Source organism: Dipodomys ordii, unplaced genomic scaffold (assembly GCF_000151885.1).
Source record: "Dipodomys ordii isolate 6190 unplaced genomic scaffold, Dord_2.0 Scaffold46, whole genome shotgun sequence".
Lineage (NCBI taxonomy): Eukaryota > Metazoa > Chordata > Mammalia > Rodentia > Heteromyidae > Dipodomys > Dipodomys ordii.
The window spans coordinates 3,383,568-3,407,309 of record NW_012267262.1 but is presented as its reverse complement, the minus strand read 5'-3'; the positions used below and the strand labels follow the sequence as shown (position 1 = coordinate 3,407,309).

General features: G+C 34.6%; 1 protein-coding gene across 1 annotated transcript in view; it reads right to left on the bottom strand.

The window, feature by feature from the left end:
- Positions 1–5,160: 5,160 nt before the first annotated feature.
- Positions 5,161–23,742, bottom strand: part of Slc17a6 (solute carrier family 17 (vesicular glutamate transporter), member 6) — a 41,587-nt gene continuing 23,005 nt past the window's right edge. Inside the window, exons 4-12 of the mRNA XM_013019599.1 lie at positions 22,556–22,670; positions 21,370–21,457; positions 19,878–19,964; positions 16,644–16,786; positions 13,721–13,870; positions 7,506–7,638; positions 6,961–7,071; positions 6,425–6,552; positions 5,161–5,612 (exon numbers count right to left, since the gene is read on the bottom strand). Coding sequence (XP_012875053.1) covers positions 5,277–5,612; positions 6,425–6,552; positions 6,961–7,071; positions 7,506–7,638; positions 13,721–13,870; positions 16,644–16,786; positions 19,878–19,964; positions 21,370–21,457; positions 22,556–22,670 — 1,291 coding nt within the window. The 3' untranslated portion in view covers positions 5,161–5,276. The remainder of the gene's footprint in view (positions 5,613–6,424; positions 6,553–6,960; positions 7,072–7,505; positions 7,639–13,720; positions 13,871–16,643; positions 16,787–19,877; positions 19,965–21,369; positions 21,458–22,555; positions 22,671–23,742) is intronic.

The window sequence follows — 23,742 nt, the reverse complement described above, 5'->3', positions numbered from 1 at the left end:
TGTGTTTGAAGTCCCCAGAGTGACCAGCTGAAAAATGTTTTTATAATCCTAGAATCTTTCCACAAAATACCTTTGCTAAGAACTTTAGCTTATCTTGATCTGTGCTATGAGCGTTTAAAGGAAAGAATGAAGTATCCTATACCTCAGTGAACGATTAAAGTAAAACCTCCCTGTACCAAGAGGCCAGATTAAAAGATCCATCAGGGTGAAAATTCAGCCAGAACTCTGTGTACCAAGGAACGTGACCTAGAATGATGCAGCTTCACCCAGAAGGAAGGGCTATGCTTTCAAAACTCATTTGCTTCTTTGTTATTCATTGTCCAATGGCCAAATATAGAAGCTGTGGCCATGGGACAGCAACACCAAGGAGGCCATCCTCTTAAATCAGGAAGAATGCCTGCAGGTGCTCTTAGTGTCACCAGAGGCAGTGGTTTGAAGGTGAATTGGCTTTCCAACACCTCATACAGCAGAGGCCTGGTAAGTAATCCTACTAGTCATGGAAGTCTAAGGTAAGCTCTTCAAGAAGAAAGCTGGTGACAGAAGTGGACCTTCCAGTGTGATTGTGAAGTGCCATCAGTAGTATTAGAACCTAAGTGGTTCTTAACATACTTTGATGATCTCATACTGAGGTACACACAATTATTTATTTTCTTTTAAATATTAAGGATGAATCTCAGGACCTTCTGTTTGCCAGGCAGGGGCTCCATCACTTGAACCATAGGCTCCAACTATTTTTGAGTAGGAATGTGACCACTGCACCCAGTCATTGTGTTTTCCCTGTTCTTGAGATAACAGACACTTGACATTGCACTCAAAAGTTAGTTGAGATGGAGTCTCATATACTTCTTGTTCTCAGGGCTGCCCTTGAACCACAATGCCCATATCTCCACCCAGTAGTGATGAGGATACTCTTGAGCTGCCAGACCTGGCTTTAATAGCTGCTGTTTACAAATAAATGCATTACTAAAAATATTTTTAAAAAAAGTTCTACCTTCTATATGGACTGAAGTTGTTATTATATTGAATTCTCTGAGTGATGTTAAACATCGACCACAGAGGAAATAAAAATCACCAAGTGAACAAAATCAGACTTCTGAATGATTTGGAAATCCAGTCACACTGCCAAGTACACTTGTTTTATGCCCTTGACTCCAGTGCTCATTTTATTTCTTGCCCTTTGCTACAGGAGTTCTGCCTTCTGATCCTTGGAGGAATTGACAGCGTGTCTTGTCGGACAGACTTCTTGTCAACACAGTGGCAGTCCAGAGTCTTTGTGACATCTTCCTCACTATCAGGAATCTGTGCTCATTTTTCCATTGCTTTTGCTGGCATTCCGGCAAAAGCAATGTTTATGGGGTAGAGGAATTGTATGACCACATTCCTTCATCGTTTAAAGACAATGCCAGGAAACCAAGGCACACACTAATCCAAGCCTAAGAAGCATGATCAAATTACCCATAATAAAAGAGAGTAAGGGAGAGGCTAACATTAAGAGCAAACATGTTGTGGTCACAAATTGCATAAAATCTTAAAAGCTAAGAGCCTGATAGATTCTCTAAGACCAGAGAAAAGCTATTATGTACTACATTGTATCTTCCAAAAATTTATGTTGAAATTCTAACCCTTTGTAACTTTAGTGCATGAGTTTTTTGGGTTTTTTTTTCCTGGAAAAGGGTCATTGTAGGTAGGCTTGGTTAAGATGAGGTTATACTAGAGTTGGTTGGGACCAATAATGATACCATTTTAAAAAAGAAAGTCATGTGAAGAGACAGACATGTCCACAGAGAGATTTCTGTCAGTACTGATTATGCTACCATTGAACAAGGTAGCATCCTTATGAAATTTCAGAAATGTTTGTTTATCTCTAGACAGCAGAATGATTGATTATCTTTATTAGTGGAGCACTGATTTTTACCTAGTGAAATCCCCAGTCAAGAAGTAACTTTCAATTAGATGGGTAATAATGGGATTTAAAAGTAAAAGAAACAGAAAGTACTTTTTCATCAAGGCCCCATAGTCTGTATTCTGCTTCATCCTTGCCTAGAGAACCTTTAGGAAGTTAAAATATACTCTCATAGACCTGGCCTCCTTATGTAAAGAATAGAATTTCTAATAATAAAATGTAGGCTTTCAATTTTACAAGGCAGATATGAAAGCTAAATGAGATAATGTATGGGTAAGTATGTTGTGAACTATAAAATTCTAGATGTATATGATAATAAAGATTAAGTGAGGAAAACGTAGGATGGGAGGAATGAGAAAAAGCAATGTAATTACTGTAGGATTAGGGAATGCTATGGAATTGGGAAAACAGTGCATTAGTTGTGACATTTTCACTCTTGCCTTCCTCCTTACACAGAGGAGGATAGGAAGGGAAATACATCCCCTCTCTTTCCACCAAACAAAACTCTGGGACTGGGCTGGGAATGTGGCTTAGTGGTACAGTGCTTGCCTAGCATGCATGAAGCCCTGGGTTCAGTTCCTCAGTACCATAAAAACAAACAAAAAAGCTGGAAGTGGTTCTGTGGCTCAAATGGTAGAGCAGTAACCTTAAGCAAAAACAAAAACAAAAAAACAAAGAAGCTCAGGGACAGTGTCCACGTGACAAAAACAAAAAAAAACTGGGGCTTATTTTAGTGGGATATGGAGATAGTGATTGGAGCAATAAATACCTGTTTAAAGTGATCCTACTTTAGTAATAACCTGATATATAACCATCTAGTTCTTCATCACGTCATTTTCTATATTGACCTTCAGTGTCATCTGCTGTAAGTAATGTCAACAAAATTAGCCCAAAAGTCCTTTGAGCAGCACAGTTTCACAAATCTCAGATTCTATAAATGCTACATGTACAGAATATATAAATCATATAATAGTTACATAGTTCTCTTGCTGCACACATGTAGAAGGACCAGAGGCTATTTGATCACCTTTCTAGTGACAAAGCTATCCTATTGGGTGTTCAGCTTGCTGCTCATTGTTTTAATTAACATGTTTTAATATAGTACCACTATACTATTGTATTTTGGCAAAGTCATTTGAAGTCTAAATTTCCCTTTTTCATTTGTAACCTGGAAATTAATGGATGTCTACCTCAGGGGGTCATTATGAAGCCTCATAAGATACTGTACAAAAAATATACCTGCCAATAACCGGCATAGGCTAAGTGTACAGTGAAAGTTAAATCATGGTACTGATCTGAGAACTTCAGGTTTATTTCACAATATTCCTCTAAATTTAGCCTCAGCAAAGATGGAGCTCAACTCAGAGAACTACTGCTTAGCTTAAAACTCTCACTACAGAGCTACACCTCACACAATCTAGAAAATATCATGTTCTTCCATTAAATCCCAAGAGGCTAAAGTGGCTGTTACTCTTGAGCTTAAATTTAGCTTCATTGGCACATCCACAGGAAAATTCACACTAAAGCTACAAACTAAACAAAAACAAATTAAGCCCAAGTTAATGTGTGTTTTTTTAACAAAAGGATAAATAGAGCATTTTATTAACACTTTTTGATGCCACAAAATGACAGTCCACATATTTTTATTCAACACAACAAAGTTATGGTCACATGATATCACTTTGAGACACAAAGCATAAAGTATTTTTTATTTTCTTGAAGTTGAGAAGAATTTGCATTTTAAAAAAAAACAAACTTTATGTTTCATATTTGCAGTAGCAGGGTCTCCAGTCACTACTAGCACAATACAAGAAACAGACCAAATATCCAAAACAGACAATTAAATACACCTATAATATTTTGTGTTGACTTGGGAAATGCATTAGTATTTTTTAGAATATTATAAAGAAATCTGATGTTAGCTTTTTTTTTCAAAGAAAATAGTCATTCCAACCACCCAAACAGCTACGATGAGCAAAATGAAGTTACTATACAGAGAGGAAACTTTATGCATTGCACTTATTGCTTGGTACACAAATGTTGCAATTCCTGTTGAGTTATATTAAGAAATGACAAGCAAAATGCCTCTTCCTCATCTAAAATTGTGACTCTATGAAAGTAGAAATTGCAGTCCCCTAACCCAACATTAGGTGTATGCTGTATTTGGTATTGTGTGAAAATTGTTTATGTTTTGTGTGTTTATGGATATGTATAAGATATACAGATATAGATATAGACATAGATATAATTTTAATATAATTTATTGTCCTATCTAAGACAAATATCTCTTTAATGGAACTTTAAATAATAAAATTTTCTACTTATAATATCTCTATTGTTTATTTTCTCATATTACATAGAGTTCTGTGGCACAACTTTCATATAATATTTAATTGTTAAAGAAGGACTCTAAATCATCGTCTATTTCTTTTGGGGTTAATATTGCATTTTAAGGGCTATATTTTCATAGTAAATTCTTTCTTAGAATCTTTATGGTGTATATTTATATATTTTTTTCTAATGCAAGTTACAACCAGTACAAAGTTGTAATAAAAATACATTGAAGTCTATTGATTTTTATAATTCATTTTTGCAAAAAATTTCTGTAATATGCTACATGTAAAGTTGATCTTTGTTGAAATGCAAAGTGTTTCATACTGTCAGGTAATGAATGGAAGAACATGAAGCATACCCCTCACTTTACAAATTTTCTTTCACAAAAATAAGTGTTTGTGCCCTGGCATCTTATATAAACACTGCAAGATATTCTTTTCTGAGGCACACAAAATATCCCAAACTATTTAATTAATCCTAAGAATTGCCTAGTCAGTACAATTTGCTGGCTGTGAGTGTACCATATGCTTCTTCAATGGAAATACATCTTACTTCTCCAGCTTACTAAATATTGCCAACAGCTGATGCAGCCAATTTGAAATTTGCATTATTTTTTTAAACAGGACTTCTGCATGATATCTTGCAATACAGTGTAACAAATATATAAGTGCATTTTGCATGATCAAGTAGCTTTGGCTTCCTAACTTCTGTAGGATGAGATGTGCCAACTGCTGTAGTTGTGCTTTCTTAAATGGTAATGAGTTTCAGTTCATATGAATCCAATGAAGAACTATGCGTTTCTACACTGATCCTGTAAATCACAAACGGAAGAATGATGGCCTGAAAGGAAAGGATGAACTTCACAACTTCTACAGCTTGCACTTGATGGTAATTTCATGGGTTTGTTTGGATTTCATTTTTATAGCAAGACTTGCCTGGTTGATATGTGTACATTGTTTACACCACTCTTGGTTATATTTGTGTGCAATCACAATTAATTTAATCACAAACACTAAAAGGACACCCAGTAGTAGTTTTGTTATGAATAATCATCTCGGTCTTTATAGGTATATGCATCTTGTACCTCCTCTTGTACAAATTCTTCCTTCTTTTCCCAACCATTGGGCCAACCTCCATTGGCCTGCGTTGTAGCTCCGTAAGATTTGGCGGTACCATAATTTATATAATTTTGAGTAATATCCCCTGTTTCTTCATCAAGTTCATCTTCATGGATAAAGCCACACTTTTCTTCACTTGTTTCCTCAGGGTCTGCCCATGGTTGTTTCTCTCCTGAGGCAAATATTGCATAAAAGATCACTCCACCATAGTGGACTAGGGCAGCGATCAAGAAGACATACTGCCATTCTTCACGGGACTGTTGGGACAAAAAATGAATTGTGATAATACCCACCCCATGACAGCACTTCTTTTCATGAAATGTTATCTTTAGGAATAGTCAAAGCATGATTATATAAAGCCATCATTCTTACAGAACCTTTCTATAAAACTATTTGCTATTATTTAATATACTATGATAGTAATAAAATGTTATGCATATCTATGTCTTGCTGGTATGTAGATACCAATAATTCCTTTCCATTTCCAGTGATTTATCTTTTCATTAATAAAAATTGCAAATTCTTCCTATGTAGCTTATGCTGCTCTGGAACTCAACATCCTCTTCTCTCATCTCCAGAATGCTAGAATTAAAGTATAAGTCACTATACCTGGTTTTCCATTAGATTATCTTTTAATCCCACTTCTTTCCTTTATTGCCTTCTGTTTAATCATAATTTTGACCCTCTATATATACATGAAAGGACAAATATGACAAAATATTCTCCCCTGAACAACTGAAAATTAGTAAAAATGAGGGTTTGCAAATAAAGCTGTGAAAATGTTCTGCCATTTTAACAACCAAGGGGAAAAGTTCTTTTCTTTGTCACACAGATAGCATAAATTGTTGTTATATTTAAGGCCTAAATCTGAAAAATAAGTAAGTGTTGAGAAACACCTTGCTTATAGATTAGGGAAATGGGAATATCACAGATCCTAGGGAAATAACTTCTTCTAGGCCACATTTATCTTTCTTACTTAGAAGGAACATTCCAGGGAGAACACAATAACTCTTTCTCAGCCATGGCAGAGGGTCTTCTATGACTGAACACCTATCTTGTTCTATCTTACCTTGTTTTTGGTCATCGCGCCAACAATGATAGGACAAACCATCCCTGACAATGTGCCAACGCCATTCGAAATGCCCATTAAGATACTAGCATATCTTGGAGCAATATCCAAGTGGTTCACATTAAAGCCTGAAATACACATACAATCTTTGACTAAAGGAATCATAAAAGTTTATGAGATAAAAGCATCACCACATAACTCCTTAAAATATACCGAGTACATAGCGTGTGTTCGACAACTGCATCATTTGGCTAGAAGACATATGGGACTGGAATGAGGCATATTTTGTCATCCATTACTTAACATGAGATGTTCACCTCACAGAGTGAAAAGGCTCTCTTCACAAGCAACAAACAATAACAGAAACAGAGAGAAAAATAGTAAATGGAGGGAAGAATGAGTAATAACAAATCTAAATGTTTTCGAAATGTTTTGATTGTCTATAAGAATACATATGTACATATTGATCATATTACATATACACATAGACATATTAGAAAGATCATAATGTCAAATGTATAAAATATATATCTTACCAGATATGGCAAATCCACTAAATCCCACTGCAAGGACCAAAAATGAGATGGCTACACCTCTGGTATGAGAGTAGCCAACAACCAGAAGCAATGTGGCTTCCATTCCAAACCCTTTGGAAATAAACACACGGAAACACTTTAAGAATTTGTATGAACTTAGCCCATGAGCCCAAACTGCTATAAACACCTATACTTATTGATTTAAATATTTTGGTTCAGAAAGCCTATATCAAAATAATAATAGTAAAAGTAATATTCAATGCCAGAGGTTACTGAGGTCTTCATGTGTTTAATTTTTAAACCCTCAGACAACCTAAAACTCAATGGTTGTAAAGGTTAAATTAGTTAAAATATAGAATAACATTATTATTCAATGATGAAAGAGTTATGAAAAATTGAAGGTGGGAAAATGGTTGGACATGAGCAATGCAAGCACAAATTTAGCTGCAAATAAATTGCTTGATGCATTTAGAAGCATTATTCACTTGGGTAAATGAGAAGTTAACAAGCTAAATATATGTCTTTGCTGCCATGTATCTACTTACCACCACAATTCATGATCTTTCTCACTGTAGTAGTTGAAAGGATTTGTTTGCTTCTGAGAAAATCTGCAATTTGTCCTCCGATGGGCACAATGATTGTCATGACTAAGTGTGGCACAGCAGAAAGCATGCCAACCTGATAATGAAGAAGAAGGTGGGAAATATACATGAGCATAAATAATGTGAGCTGCTTGCTGGCTCTGGTGTCTTCAATCCATCATCAACGGTTTATGAGTAAAAAGGCAACGTGGTGAATCCAAATAACTACTTATTCCTAGAATGAACCCTGACTTCCACAGAATAAACAATGAAACCTAATTTTTTGTTGCTATGACTCAGTAAGTTTTGAATTCATGAATCAACTGTCCTGAACCTTATGATTCACCCTTGTTTGTGCATTTTATGCTCTTGAATGTGCTTGCCCAAGTTTATCCTCAATGTGAGGGAAGAAGAGGGGAAAGAAAATACATAAAAGGGACAAATGAATTTATATACTTTTGTAAGGTTGTAAAGTTCATTTTTAATCATAAGGTTTAAATTGAATATGTATTGTGTAAATGTACATATATGTATATGTATGTATATGTGTGCATATGAATATGTGTGTATACACACAACTTTTATAACATGAATTTATTTCAATAAAATAAAAGTTCACGTTATTCAAATAAGTTCTTTAATTTGGGATATTTTCTGTCAGAATCAATATGTGGTCATATTGTTATAATGTAGTTTCCCAACTAAGTTCATAGTAATTATCCTAATCTAAAGCCTAACCCCAAAGCATCAAAACATATTTTAACCATTAATTGTGGACAAGACTCTGTTCTCTAGGTATTCTGAGGATACAAAGTACAAATAAAATTTATGTAATTTGGATATTAGCACATATATTGAATGCAAACAGACAAAGAACTTTTATAGATCTTTCAAGTATATGGAACCAGGCACTGCTGGCTCAAGCCTGTAATCCTACTCAAGAGGCTGAAGATCTGAAGATTGTAGTTCAAAGCCAGCCCAGGCAGGAATGTCTGTGAGACTTTCATCTCCAATTAACCACAGAAAAAGCTGGAAGTGGTTCAAGTGGTAAGCTCTAGCCTTGAGCAAAAGGATCTCAGGGACAGCACCAAGACCCAGAATTCAGAAAAAAAAATTCAGGTTCAGAAAAAAAAAACATATGGGTACATATTGGATGTTTATTATTTATGTTTAACAGCTGTCCAATTAGACTGATGGTATTATGAGGCAAAGATTACTTTTGATTTGACAGTGATGTAGATTGCAGTGTAATAGTCATGATTTACATTGTTGATGACTAATTGAAATACTGAATGACTTTAAGTATATGCTCAGACTTTTTAGCTATCTCTCTCATACAGAATGGAAATTTTAAGTTTTATTATTAAATGAAGAAAATGAGACTTAGTAGGTTTAGCTTTTGCCAGGGACAGGTTTTAAGCCAATTCTATCTGAGTGTAAAGACTAAGCGCTTAACTCATATGCTTAGTATAAATGCCATCTGAGAAAGGAAAACAATAAAACAATACAATATATGTAAAGGTGTTTGGTTTAGCTTAAAATAGGGTATTTATTAGGGGTTTAACAAATGTGAGTTCAAAAAGACATTAAATAGTATGCATATGTGCATACTCAAAAGGATATGAACTTCAACTGTGAATTCATTATGATTGTTTCTGTATAAGAGATGGCTTTTTATTTATCTTAATTTTCCACATTGTGATATTCAATATATATTTCTTTGGGAGCAGGAATGTGTAACAAATGTTATGTTTTAAAATGTTTATTAAAGATACATTCTGGATAGTAAGAAAAAAGACATCAAATATAAAATCAACTTCTGTATGTACAAGAGTAGTTTTATAAAAAATAAAAATAACTTTCAATAACAAAAAACCATCAAATCAAAAATATTAGGCAAATATTGCTTTGGGGATATCATCTTGAAAAAACACAGTAGTTCTTTGCTCTTTGTGTTAGTAGATATATTTCTAATAGTGTATAAAAATATATTTTTTTATTATCTGTGCTGTACATTGGTGGCTCATGCCTATTATCCTACTCAGGAAATTGACAGCTGGATCTCAGTTACAAGTCAGCCTGGGCACATGGATTCAAGACTTTTATCTCCAATTAATTAGTAAGAAGCCACAAGTGGAGGTGTGACTCAATTGGTAGAGCCTTGAATGGAAAACGCCAAACAAGAATGTAGGCCCCTGAGTCCAAGCCTCACTACCATCACCTACACCCACAAATACCTTAAACACAGCATGCAAGGATTTGTATAGAATTACAAACCATGATTTTTTTTTTTGCCAGTCTTGGGGCTTGAACTTCCAGCTTTGTCTGTTTATATGGCACTGAGGAATCAAATTCAGGACTTCATGCATGCTAGGCAAGCACTCTATCACTAAACCACCTTCCCAGCCCCAAATCATGCTTTTTATATTCGTAATGGCAGCCAAAAATCTTGAGAGAGGATGTATGTCCTAAACCTACGTTAATTGTCTTACATTTTGTCTCAGTTTTGAAACATCTGCCAAAAACACCTTTGAAGGCAGCATTGGGCTTTGAATTCAGACTGCACAACTGCCAGACAGGTACTCTACCACTAGTACCTTCCTCCTCCCTATCCATTTTGATTTGGTAATTTTTATATAGGGCCCCCTTTTGCCATGAGCCAGTCTTGGGCTGTAATCGTATATATGAGCTAATTCTATATCCCCTTCTTCCAATATCCCCGATCAATCCCAGTAGCTAGAATTCCAAACATAGTCACCAAGCTCTTACCATCTTCACTTATTAGTGAAAAATTCTTCACTTGGATATCCTCCATTTATTATTTATTCCAATGAATATTTTGGTTACTTTGAATAAACAAAATTTAAGCTATGATAATCATTTATTTTTATTATTTCTTTCTGAGAATATTGTGTGAAAAACACTACAAAAATGCAAGGGTTTGAGAAGGTGAAATATTTAACACCACTAGTTAGAATTTAAATGTATGCCATATCATAGTTTCTTAGGAAACAGGTGGATATAGACTATATAATCTCAGCAAGCTTGGAGAAGGTTGCAAACTTCCTGACAATTATTTTAAATGTTATCTCAAATTTGGGGATTTATCATAAGCAATCACTTGCCACAAGATTAAAGTGCACTACTGATAATAATCACACAACAGTTTGTTCATTATTTTAAGGTTTTGCACTAATACATTAATTTTCTGAATCTATAAGTTAGTTTGCATAGAAATTACTGATCCTTAGACATTGGTGCCTCTGTTATGTTTCTCAGGGACAAAGTTAGGATTATATCTCTCTGCAGTTGATACGTTTTCACAAATTAGGAATCTATTCAGAAGCAAGGAGCAGCCAGCCACTCAATCTGTGATCCCTCCCATCTATATATGATGCTCAAAGAAACAAATGACTTCTCTAGATATTGTGATGTTCTCTGTATTCAAACCTTTAAGAGTGCTCATTGATCTTTGCATGGCCTTCCTCAAAAAGCCATTCCCAAGTGGATTGGAAACATTTTGCATATAATACAGACAAATTTAATATACATATATACACATAGATGGGTATGCATTAATATATAACAATATATTAATATATTGTATATTATATATAATATATATACTATATACATTATGTCCTATATAGTATATATACTATACATAGTATATGTTATACAGTATGTATAGTATATACCATATATACTATACAATGTGTATACTATATGTAGTATATATTATATATAGTATACATAATATATATTATATATTAGTATTATTACTATATACACTATTCATTTACATATTATGCATAATACATATTCATGAAATATTATATAAACTTCATAGGGTAATAACTCATGTATCAATGGTTGTATAAACACATTTTTATATTTGTATGTATATACCAATACTTCACTTGAAGCTTAAATTCAAAGCCACATCTATTTAGATGCAAAACCCAGAGGTTTAATCCTCCATTTCCTCCTCTATACATATTTCACATAAATCCAATTATTTTTTGGTGAGTCTTATCAAAATCTTGCTGGGCACTGGTGACTCAGGCCTTTAATCCTAGTTACTCAGGAGGCTGAGTTATGAGGATTGCCGTTCCAAGTCAGCCTGGGTAGAAAAATATATAAGACTTATCTCGCCGGGCATCGATGGCTCACGCCTGTAATCCTAGCTACTCAGGAGGCTGAGATCTGAGGATCGCGGTTCAAAGCCAGCCCGGGAAGGAAATTTCGTGAGACTCTTATCTCCAATAAACTGCTAGAAAACCGGAAGTGGTGCTGTGGCTCAGGCGGTAGAGCGCTCGCCTTGAGCTGAAGACCACAAGGACAGCGCCCAAGCCCAGAGTTCAAGTCCCACGACCAAAAAAAGAAAAAAAAGACTCTTATCTCTCATTAATCTCTCTCTCTCTCTCTCTCTCTCACACACACACACACACTCACACACACACACGACAGAAATGGAGCTGTGGCTCAAGTGATAGAACACTAGCTTTGAGCAAAAGAAGCTTAGGTACATACAGTGTCCAGTCCCTGAGGTCAAGCCTTAAGACCAGCATAAACTAAATAAATAAATTTTGAAAATAAAAATCTTTACACAAAACTGTTTGTATAGAATGTATCCACACTTTTATTTTAAAAATACAATATGTAAATCAAATAACTCATGTGTACCATATGTTTAGGGTTTTTTTTCTTTTAAATATCATTGATTTCTTAAAGCACTTCCAAATAATTGGAGATACAGGGTCAGACTGATCGCACAGTTCTAAGAACATCAGCCAGCTCCTTCTCTTCCCCACCATGAGACCTGGCTTTATTAATAGAGTCTCAGTGTCATATTTGTCCTAGATTATGAAAATGGACTCACACCTCCAGCATCCTTTGTGGAGAAGTGTAACACCTCTCAGAGCTCCAAAGGCTACCCTGGATGTTTGATCTGCTTCAGAGAGAAGAACCCCGTCTAAAGCAGCCATTCTTCTCAGGGATAGGTACCACAGTTTCCTTAGAAACGGGGATAACAAAAGAGCTCTTAGAATAGCTACTCCTAAACTCAAGTTTCCTTCAGTTCCAAGCTTCAGATAGTCTTTTAAGCAGGGATATAATATGAATAGCAAGAGCCCAGCTGGACTTATGTAAGGACATGAAGAGAAATGGCAAGACCATTGGCAGTGCAGACAAGCGCATTCAGGGCTCAACAAAAGGATTGGCAAGGAGCTGGCATTTAGTAAACCTTCATAAATGAGTGAATGAGTCCGTGATTTACCTGAATTTGAATGGCATAGTAAAGAGAATTAACACCACAATCAAATGATCACGGCCTCAGTTCTGTCATTTACAAATGTGATTTTAGGTATATTTACATAATTTCAATAGCTCTGTTTCACCATTAACAGAATAGAAATGATAGTTTCCCACCTAGCCAAACAGGACGGCCTGTGAAAACAAGCAGACTTTCAAACCCTGATATAAAGTCACATTTCGAAGTTCATTTATCCTCACAGAAAATCTCAAGATAATTTTATTTCTTAACTAAGCTTCTGGGGCACTCAACACATTGTGCTGTAACGGGTAATTTCATGTTTTGTCTCTGTCAGTAAGTTATGAACATTTGGGAATAAAATCATGATTTTCTTTCTGAACCAGCAGAAAGATTCATTTATTATATTCAACAAATGCTTGCTAAAATAAAAATTGAGTACAAAGAATATAAAAACTTACATCTATTAATGGAACAGGTATCTGAGAACACTGAAGAAGAGTTAGATTGGCAATTGCCAATTATTGGTAATTCTTGGTTCATTATTCTATGTACAATTTCAGTCGAATAGTATATACTTTTTTTTATTACAATGTTTGCTCTACTCTGAGACTTAAAGGAAATGACATTCATTTACAGGAAACTACTGTATGGTTGCTCAGAATTAAGACAAAAATTCCAGAAAGGGAAATTCTAGATTTGTTTTGCTGGATTCCCAGCACTAGAGAGCAAATTCATACAAGTAGTAGAATAGAATTAGGACAGGCAGACAGCCTAGCCTGTTTCCCAGCAGATAACTGTTGAGTAAATAAATGAAGGTTAGAATAGAAACTCTTTGCAAACAAACCTAATACCTACTTATGTACAAAAATGGTCAACTATTTAAACTAGGCCAATTGTTACATACCTTGCTGATTTCAAATCCAAACACTTCCTCAAAGTATGCTGGCTGACTAATGAGCAGCAGATAGAAAGTCCAGCTCCTGCAGAAGTTGGCAACAATGATTGCGTAGACTGGCATAGACGTAAAAAATTTCCTCCATGGAGTCTTGAATTTCTGAAATCCCCAAAAGAGAGTATTCTTACTATTTTTTAAAATGTTTTTGATACAAATGGGATATATATTATAGTGCATTAGTAGGGGGAGACCGAACTGATTCTTACAACCACTCAGTTAACCTTAGCTATCTGAATAAGTATTGAAAAAGCAAAAAATAAAAGATCAACCCTTTTTTCCAATTAAATTGTTCTAGCTTTAAGAATTATGCAGAAGTTCATGTTTATGTCTCAATTTCCAAAGCATAAATTCTGGTTTCTAAGATTATTTCATGTTTCAGCTAAATTATCACTGCCAAATCAGTAGTCTGGCATAATTGCAAATATTTTTATTTAAATATAATATATATTTCAGGAATGTGGTCTTCAAAAATGCCTCCTAAGTCATTTATGCCATTACATATGCTTATGATCTCTGAATAGTTATGACATCAACCTTTGGTGACCCTGGTGTGCAGGACTTACAAAAGTAACATGGCATGCAGCTAGGTGTGCCACCCAGCAAGCCCTAGCACATGACAACCAGTTGTTTAGGATATTTGAGACATTAAAATTATGAACCTGTGTATGATTGGCCTAAGTAAGTAGCTGTATAAAGCAATAAATTATAGGAAATGTAAAATTGCAAGTTATAGTTTTATCAGCCTACTTGTTATTCTTTGGGGGCTTATTTGGGGCTTGTATTTCACAGATTAAATTCCTAGGTTTTTCCCCCCCAATTATCTTTAATACTTTTATTTCTTTTTCCACTATGCCATGCTTGTTCTCCATGCTTAAAATCCATGACAATAGACTGTAAAGTGTAAAAAGGATTTTTTTAAGCTTGAGCATTACTTATGAAAATAAATGTTAGCCTTAATTATATTTTCTAAGATGGTGTATAATCAATTACAGTTAATACTTCAGCATTTAAAATATTAAACTTTTTATGAATTTAATTATTAAAATAAAATCGCATCTTTATATTGGTTTTATTACTTTGTAGTATTTGAGAAGCACACAGTGATACCTACGTTTGACATGTCTAAATATCCATTCTGGACATTGGAATAATAGGCTTGAAATAACTGCATAACACTACATTTATAACTGAACCAATAAACTTTATTTGGAACAGTAGGTAAGAACACAGTTTTGTTGTTGTTGTTGTTGTTTTTAATGGAGACTAACTTTTAGCTAGAAATTGTAGTTAAATTCAAGAAACCACCCAAAGACTAGCCTGTATTTAACTTCTGCTCACAATCACTGCAGGTAGGGGGCGCTAATGCACCCATCCCAGTCCTGAATCATCAGTATTTTTTTTTTATTGTGAAAATACTGTACAGAGGGGTTACAGTTACATGAGCAAGGTAATGAGTACATTTCTTATCAAGCATTGTTAGCTCCTCCTTTGTTTTTCCCCTACCATCCCTTCCCTCCCATCTCCACAACTACACTCCCCTTCCCCCCCTCCCCTCTCCCCCCCCTAAATTGTAAAGTTGGTTTTTCAACATAGTATCTTGTACATCTCATTGTTACAATGGGTCAATGTAACAAACTCCAAATGGTCTTCCTTCTGTAGAAGGGTGTTATAATGCTAGCCTATCAAGTTCTTGAACTAAAATGTAGGGATTTTTTAACCATGAAAATTCACTTCTGGATAATATTTCATAGGAAATTTCTCATATTAACTAAAGACCCAGATATACTCAGCAACAATAGGTGACCATCTTTTTATCTAGGATGAAATGCAAATTACTTAAAGACACGTATCACAAAGAAAGGATGCTTAGAATAGAGAGAGCAGTATTTAAAAGAGGAGAGGAAGAAAAAGAGTTTCAATGTAAAAAAATTGTTGGTTATTGATTAAGATTCTGAGGTACTCAATTTGTTTCTCAGTCTGTTTATGCAAACTAGTTTTTCCCTCTATTAACTGTCTATTAACTTCTATGTACTAATGGTACATGAAATGAAAAATTTTCATTATTGATATGGAACTGCATTTTCAGTGCAAGCAAATCCAAAGAAATCAAATAATTACAAGGAGCCTCAGAAAAATATATTTTAATATTTGACATTCATAATAAGAATCCTTAAAGATATTATTTGATTAAAAGATAAATATGTAAGAATATGTTCCATATAAATTCTCTTACTGGATGTTTCAGTATTCATAAAACATGTACAATATAAATGCACATGTATAAAATCTACATTTAGAATATTTAAATAAAATAGTTCCTTTCCATAACTGATATCAAATTTTCCAAAATTCAAAATTAAATATTGATTGATATTGTTTAAATCATGTTTATATTGAACTAATGTTAAAGCTCATTTTGCTTTACAGATAGTTATATTTCAGTTATATTTCCCATGTTAAAACTCTTAAGGAAGCCGGGCACTGGTGGCTCACACTTGTAATCCTAGCAACTCAGAAGGCTGAGACCTGAGGATTGTGGTCAAAGCCAGCTGGGGAAGGAAAGTCAGTGAGACTCTTATCTCCAATTAACCACCAGAAAACAGGAAATGACTCTGTGGCTCAAAGTGGTAGAGCACCAGCCTTGAGCACTAAAAGCTGAGCTAGTGCCCAGGCCCTAATAAAAGATGAGAAGAAATTACGAATAGAGGATGTTGCAGTCATGCTTAAGTGAGTAAAGAAAGATCAGTGGATATAAAATAAAGATATAATGAATACCAGATTACTTTGGTTGCATAAGGACTTACAAAATTTTCATCAAGTATGCGGAGATGGGCAATAAGAAGGGGAATAGACACCATAATAATGTTCTTACCTCCATTGCACCTAAAAGATTTGCACTCTCTCCAATACTTTCTTCTATGTATCTTCGTTCTTCATCTGTAATAGTGGGGTGCTTTGCAGGGCTCTCATAAGACACCAGAAGCCAAAACATATACCAGACCATTCCAAAACTTCCTGAGAGAAATAATTTAAAAGAAGCAAGTCAAAAAAGACACACGAATGCTTAAGCAGTTACATATTAAAATACTACCATAATCTCAAAACCAACAAATTCTATATGAGGAGAACTCTTATTTGTGTTTGTCCAAATGACTATAGCCATTTCTTCTTGCCTCTTGTCACCAGACTTGAAGTGTCCCAAAAGCTAGGTTTGTAGCTGTGCCTCTTCATTTCTATTAGACAACACTGATAGGCAAAAATCTTTCAAAAAGTCAATAGCGAATGCTGTCATTTGGAAGGTATTTATATGTCCAATAAACAGTCCCTGAGAAATTCCTATTCCAGGTACTCTGGAAATACAATAATTGAGATGAAATTCTTGCCCTCAAATAATTTTATGCAGTTGAATGCTTTTTTTTTATTTACCTCCTTTGAGTATATGAAACAATCTGCATTTCTGGAGAGGAAAAGTAGCTCACTGCTATTTCCTGATAGCTCTTACAGACGTAGCAAAACAGGTTCTTAAACAAAATCCAAAACAATATTTTATCCTAAGTGGATATAGTAGATGAAGAGGAGCTACTAATTTACATGGTAAAATCTTACACTGTAGGTGCCTACATATTCCATTTTGTTTTCTGTAATACTATTGCCTAATGGTTATTATTTGGGAAAATTAAAGTTATAAAATCCAAGGCCATAAATTGTTTGCACATCCTTTTGATCACCTTTTTTATTTAGAGTTCTCACTATTAAAACATTTTCTTATTTTGCAATATAAATCTGTAAGCACTAATAATAGAGAAAATTTCAAGTGATTTATTCTATTTTCCCAGCATCTTGTGGTTTTGGTTTTCTTTCACATTATTCTCATTTTCCCATAGGTAACGATTTAAAAGCCCCCAATCACTATAATACTTTGTCTTTGTTTATTCAATCTCAAACACATGTTCCTTAATACTATACATACCTGCTGATATATTGAATACTGAACACAGAAGTATACATAATTTGAGGTAGACATCATGTGAAAATATAATGTATAATGTAGTATAGACTAAGAATCGCCAAATTCAAATCTTGGCTCATTAGGTATATGATCCAATCAGTAGCAGAATTGATATGAACCCTCACTGTCAAATGGAAAAGAGATTCGGTTTTATGAGCTTGTGGAAAGTTAAAAGAGATAATAATGTGTAAGTCATCCAGCATGGTGGGTGGTTCAAATTAAGCACCCAGTACAAGATAATTTATTTAATTCAATAATCATTGTCCTAGTTGTCATGTCCAAAATGAGCTTTACAACAGTGCAGGGGGGGGAAGGGGGGGAAGGAGAAGGATTGGGATTGGGGGGGAGGGGGGAGGCTGGGAAGGGATGTGAAGGGGAAACAAAAGGAGGAGGCTGCAATGCTTGGTAAGAAATGTACGCATTATCCTGCCCATGTAATTGTAACCCCTCTGTACAGTATGTTCACAAATAAAATAAAAAAAAATAATCATTGTCCTTCTGTAGCAATTCAAGTAAAGTGTCATATGTCTTCTTAATGTTTTTATGCATTATTAGATTTTTCAGCTTACTCTACTGTATAAGTTTTGTCTGTTAATTTTTGAAGCAAGAATTGAATGCATAGTCCAATTACAGAGCAGAGAATGTAATCCAGAGAATTACAGAGAATAAATAAGCATGATTTACTGTATGGTATTTTCACATTATCTAATGTTTTGGCTTTGAATTTTTCGTTCAACTATAAATATTAAATAAGATGACTTGAAATAGAGGCATGTGTAAATTACTATTTTTACTGTAAAGAAATTATTGTTTGATGGGTATTTATTACTTCAAAGTTTCATAATATTTTCAATTATGTAATGAGCTAAAGCACAAGTCAGAGTATTTCACTCACAGCCAAATAATTACCATATGCCCTTTAGGCAAATGCTTCCAAGCTTTGTTGAATTTGGACTCCTCTGAAAACTTGCCTAGAAAAGTTGTATACCGATACATAGGTGGCTTACAATCTAGAACATTCATGGGTCTAAAACCTATCTATTACAAAGAGAGCCCACTCTAAAGCAACATTTGTCATCACTCAGTAAGAAAAGTAGCTTGCTATGATGAGAACACTTCAAAATGAGAAAGAATCAGGACAGATTTGGAGGTAGCCAGATTGTGCTCTGCAGCATGGCTTCATTCATCTTTCAGATACTCATGCTCATACTTAAAAATGACAATAATCAATGAAACTATCTGTTGGAATCCAGCTCTCTAATATATGTCCTTTCCTAATTATCCAACAGGGCATCTTAATGAGAGAGACTTTAATGAAAGAGACTTTAGAGTACTTGGAAGCAGTAAACTTTCAGTCTCTCATTTCCTGTTTAGATGCATGGTTTAACTCTTTATTTTAAACACAGAGCATTCTTGCTTTAATTCTGGGAAATGAGGAACAAGATGTGCTTTGGAACCAGGCAATTGCTTATATTTGCTAAGGAATGGATTTAGTTTTGTGAATTACTGCTACTTTTCTCCAGTTTTTTACCCTTATTTGGGCTGAGAGAAACAGAATCCAGAAAATGATCCAAAAATGCAGCAAAATGATAAGCAAGTTTCTGTCCACCCTTTTCCTCTACAAGTTTAATAAGGAACAAGCTTTCCCTTGTAGTCAGATATATAAAATACATTTTATACATTGTCTTGAACCCAGGGCCTGCGAACTGTCCCTTAACATTTTCTTTTTCTCAAGGCTAACATTCTACCACTTGAGCCAAGGCTCCACTTCTGGCTTTTTGGTGGTTAATTGGACTTTCCTGCTCTGTCTGACTTTGAACTATGATCTTCAGTTTCCTTAATAGCTAGCATTACAGGTGAGAGCCACGAGTGCCAGGCTATCGTTGACTTTTAAAACACGAAATTACAAATCAGGAAAAACAATGGACATAGAACATCTACTCTGCTTCTTCTGAGTCTATAGGAACATATTCTTGCAACAAGAAAGTAAGTTGCACACACAGAAATGCAGTCAACGAGCTATCTCTGAGTGTAAGAGAAATCATGACTCTCTTACACACATTCCATTTAATTCCATCCTATAGAAATGTAACATACCATAAACATAGAATACTGAAGACCAGCCAGTGTACTGCACAAGAATACCAGCTAAAGGCATTGCAATCACAGCTCCAGCATAGGAACCTAAAGGAGAAGGGAGGATGGGAGAAAAGAAGAAAAGTAGGTGAGATCGGTAGAAATTCTTGACTTCATCTCATACATTTGGATTGGGTCACATATTTGCACACTCAAATGCATACATACATGCGCTCACATTCACATTTACCCCCTCTCAGGCCATGTCTGCACACTCATACAGAAACACAGGACCACAAAGAAGATAACACCCATCTACCCTAGACAAAACAGATTTTAAAACAACAAGAGCATTACTAGTTAGTCTCTGTCCTGCACAGGCTTACCGTGGCAGGTGACAGAGTGGATCAACACAAGCTAGACTCTGGAAGGCTATTTCTGAAACTCTAGTGTTTCCTCTCTTTGTATCAGAGGCATGAGATTGAGATTTGTGTAGTGTTTGTTGGCTTTATTTTAAAATTGATCTAATATGATTCTGAAAATAATTTCTTACAAGTGTAAGTCAAAAAATGGTACTACCTTTGACCTAAGATTTAGGTCTAAATGTTTATGAATTTAATATCTACAGGCAGTAACAATACTAATCCTTCACTGTAGTTTACTGTAAAAGGATATTAAATAATTGATGAGATTGTTTATAATCGCTCTAATACCAAAATTTAAAAATCAATTTATATACTCTCGTCTATTTCGGAAAAAAAAATTATTTTCTTCCTTATAGGTTTAGTATCAAAATGGGATACCATGGGTACTGTATATAGTCAAAATATATCCTTAAATCAATGAATTGTCCTAAAACATTTGCAAGTTAAGTTAGTTTCAGATTAGCTGAAAACACTCCCAATTTAAAAGTTGAAACTGAAGTCTGTTAACTCGGCTTCTTGAAAGATCAGTAAGGTCAATTTCTGTCAATAAGGTCAAATAAGAGTTTTAATAAGTAGAAAATTATAGCAATAATTCCTTGAAAAATCATCGGTTCTATGATTTGGATTTTATCACTTTCTCCTACAATAATTTTAACATATTTGTATCTAATAAGAATTCTCATACACAGTTAGATTTTAGTACCAGACAGAATTCAAAATAAATTGAATACTTGCAATACTATAGTCTTTAGTTCTTTATAGTTTATAGACAGGGTTAAAAGTTACATTCTTTGTTTTGTATACATTTGTGTCAGATCAAACAGCATGGACATGCTCGAGAAAATAAGAAAATGGTATTATAAAATTCAACCATGAATTTTATGAAATGGATCAGTTCCTAGAAAACAATACGAAGCACAGAAGAAAGAGAAGGTTGAAGGACAGCAGTAAGAACTAAAGAAAGGGAAATAGTGACGGGAATATTGGTGTCCAGCCTCAAACCTGCAAGGTGAGTTTATCAATCTTTTAGTTCCAGCCTGATTTCATTAACCTTCAGCACAATGACTACATCCACACCCAAGACTCACCACAAAAGGATGTAGTCGCCAGCCTGCTCCTCTCCAGAGGAGGAGCCCATTTACTCCATATCCCATGACAGGCCGGGTATGTGACCCCCTGTGTTAGAGAGGACAAAAATCATCGTTTAGGTTGCAGGGCCACTGGTAACTTAGCACAGGCCTTCTCTGACACTTCTTCCTCTGAAACTGCTACCAGGTGTTAGGGAAAGCTGCTACCCATTGATTTCAAGGAATTCCACTCAAAAACTTTCATTTCACACCACATATGATACCGTAGTCTTTTTAGTGACATATTCAAATGGCTTTATCTTTTAGGTCTTTCTTCCATTTCGAATTCCTCCAATTAGAACAAAAAGAGGAAGGAGGAGGAGAAGGAGGAGGAAAGGGATCTCCCTTGCGTGAATCAATTTTGCTGAAACTCTTAACATTTTGTGAAACATGGGAGACCTTCTTGTGTATTAAGTCTGTATAGGAGGAGGAGGTAAGGCTTACATCATTGGAACTCACCCTTCCTGAAAACAACATTTAAAATTGATTAGTCTTTTTATTCTGTTATTTTTTCTTTTTTTAATCAGATTTTTTTAAGTTCCTTAATAATTAATATTATTTATCTATCCCTGCTCTACTGTAAAAGAGAAGGCATAACAAGAAAGCCAGATTCAAATTTTTAAATGTTATTTTATTTGAATTCTGAAGACTTATCAAATAAGAGCCGATTATCATATTTATTTATTGTTATTATTATTTTCTTGGTCATGGGGCCTGAACTCTGGGTGCTGTCCCTCAGCTCTTCAGCTCAAGGCTAGCACTCTACCACTTGGGCCACAGCACCACTTCCTGCTTTTTCTGCTTATGTGGTGCTGAGGAATCGAACCCAGGGCCTTATGCACACAAGGCAAGCACTCTACCACTGAGCCACCTTCCCAGCCCCTATATTTATATTCTTAAAGAATATACTCAATGAAGTATTAAAGTAAAAAGTTATACCATGATTAAATGCCAAGATAGATTTAGTTTAAAGCTCCTAAAGACTAGTAGCTTAGTTGAAGAGTGTCTAGGCTCTGGGTTTAATCTTCCAATACCTGATCATCTAACATTTTCAGTATTTCAATAATTATTTAGAAATAAAGTCACACATAAGTTGATTGTACTTATTATCACCAATTTAAAATGATGCTCTCTTCTTGTTCCATACCTCAACCAGTCCCTGTAATATTCTTACAAAGATGACACATCCATAATGCACTCTGGCTGCTGATGGGATTAACATATTTAGGGTAGAAGTAAGAAGTATGGCCGCTCCAAAAACCCTGAAATAGAAAAGACAGAAACACAAGAAACACTGTTTAAAAGAGTCGATATTTTATTGACACTGATCCAATTTTTTCATGTCAAGTTAAGCAGTTAGGACAATCAACCATTGCAAACAATCTTAAACAAGGCTTTTTCCTACAACAATAAATACACTCGAGATTGATTGGTTGACCATTGTAAATGCATGATTGGACTATCTAGAAGTTATTACACATCATTTGCATTATAAGAAATACAAGAAAGATCCAATAAATGTGATTATACTACCTTATAATTCCTTAATTGATGTAGTTACAAGCTGAAAATACTTAATGAATCATTTCATAAGTGTTTGGTCAAAATTCCTTTCTACCATGTAAGTTACTTATGGGCAAGAGATTCTTTTTAACATCAACCTTTATTAAATTCCCAGCACATAGCACAGTGCCTGGCACACAGCCATGGAGAAACATTGGGAAAAAATAACAAATGCATATTATTTACCTTTACAAACTGTGTAAAAGACACACACAGAGAAAAGTTTTATGAATTAGATCTTGTTTTAACTATTCCAAGTAGTTTCACATTTAGATCTTACAGTTTATTTTTGTTGTTACTGTTTGTATTTAAATTTATTATCTTTAAGTAGTTGTGCAAATGGATTTCAAACCAACATACCCATTTGTGACTAGAGTGCACCTCGAACAATGTCACCTTTTCTATCATTCTCCTCCATCACAACACATGTAAGTCATTGCATTTAGTGTACCTGTTTCAAGTTTCCCTTCACCCCTCTCTTTCCCTCTATTCTGCTTGTGCTTTCTTTGTGGAGTGGGGTCATGGGCTATGTAGGTGGGTTGACTGTTGGAGGCATACTCTAATACTTTATATATACACAAATATGTATACATATATATATAATATGGTTATATTCTATATAAATATATTATTTTATATTTCATATTTTTAGAAATTATATAGTATGAATTATACATTATAATATATTATTACATATTATGTACATTAACAATTCAGGAGTGCTAAAGGCTATGGCCATTTGTCCCATCATTTTAAGAAAAAATTTTGTGT